This window comes from Myotis davidii, unplaced genomic scaffold (assembly GCF_000327345.1).
Source record: "Myotis davidii unplaced genomic scaffold, ASM32734v1 scaffold960, whole genome shotgun sequence".
NCBI classification, from domain to species: domain Eukaryota; kingdom Metazoa; phylum Chordata; class Mammalia; order Chiroptera; family Vespertilionidae; genus Myotis; species Myotis davidii.
This window is the reverse complement of record NW_006293003.1, coordinates 2,583,843-2,584,602: the sequence shown is the minus strand read 5'-3', so window position 1 is coordinate 2,584,602 and position 760 is coordinate 2,583,843. Positions and strand designations below refer to the sequence as shown.

Below are 760 nucleotides of genomic sequence, written 5' to 3'. Positions count from 1 at the left end.
GGCGACTCCCGGGAGACCCTGTCCTGGCCTCCTTCAGCGTCCGGAGCCCCGCATCCCTTGGCTCCGGGCCCCACCACGCCAGCTTCTGCTCCGGCACAGTCTCTCTCTGCCTCCTCCCCACCTCCCTCCTATAAGGCCCCACGTGATGGCACTGGGCCCACCCAGAGGAGCCACAATGAGCTCCAAATCTCAAGATCCGTAATGGTGTCTGCAAAGGCCCATGTGCCCTGTGAGGTGACAGATTCTGGGGTTAGGACATGGGCATCTTTGGGGGCCATTATTCTACCTCGGGCATATGGATGAGGTTTTAATGGTGAAACAGACTCACTGGAAAGCAGGTGTCCCGTGAGTGCAGCCCCACCCCACCCAGCCCACGGCCCTGGGAGCCACCTTCTGCGTTCGTTTCTCTCTAAAGAATGGGTTGTGCTGCTCTTTCTCGCTGGCGGCTGAAGGGGGATTGTCCGCTGACTTCCTGTCCTGGGACAGGGGCGCTTTGCAATCTTCCCCGACCCCCCTGAGGGCTGAGGTGGAAGGCTGGCCACCAGGATCCTGGTCAAGCCCCCAGCAGGACCCCGGGAGGTGCTCAGGGAGCAAAAGGCTCCTTGTTCTTCCTAAGTTTCAAAAAGAGCGACTCTGGGCCGCTCCACAGGCGCCGCACCTGCTGCTCGTGCTCCAGGAGGTCCTGGGACAGCCTCCACTGCTGTCGGCGGAAGCGATCCACGTTCCCCAGCTGCAGGGCGGCGTCCTCCCGGGCCCCCCG

General features: G+C 62.6%; 1 protein-coding gene across 1 annotated transcript in view; it reads right to left on the bottom strand.

The window, feature by feature from the left end:
- The window catches only part of EVC (Ellis van Creveld protein), an 80,705-nt gene that overhangs the window by 46,707 nt on the left and 33,238 nt on the right, over positions 1-760 (bottom strand). Inside the window, exon 12 of the mRNA XM_015565800.1 lies at positions 659-745. Coding sequence (XP_015421286.1) covers positions 659-745 — 87 coding nt within the window. The remainder of the gene's footprint in view (positions 1-658; positions 746-760) is intronic.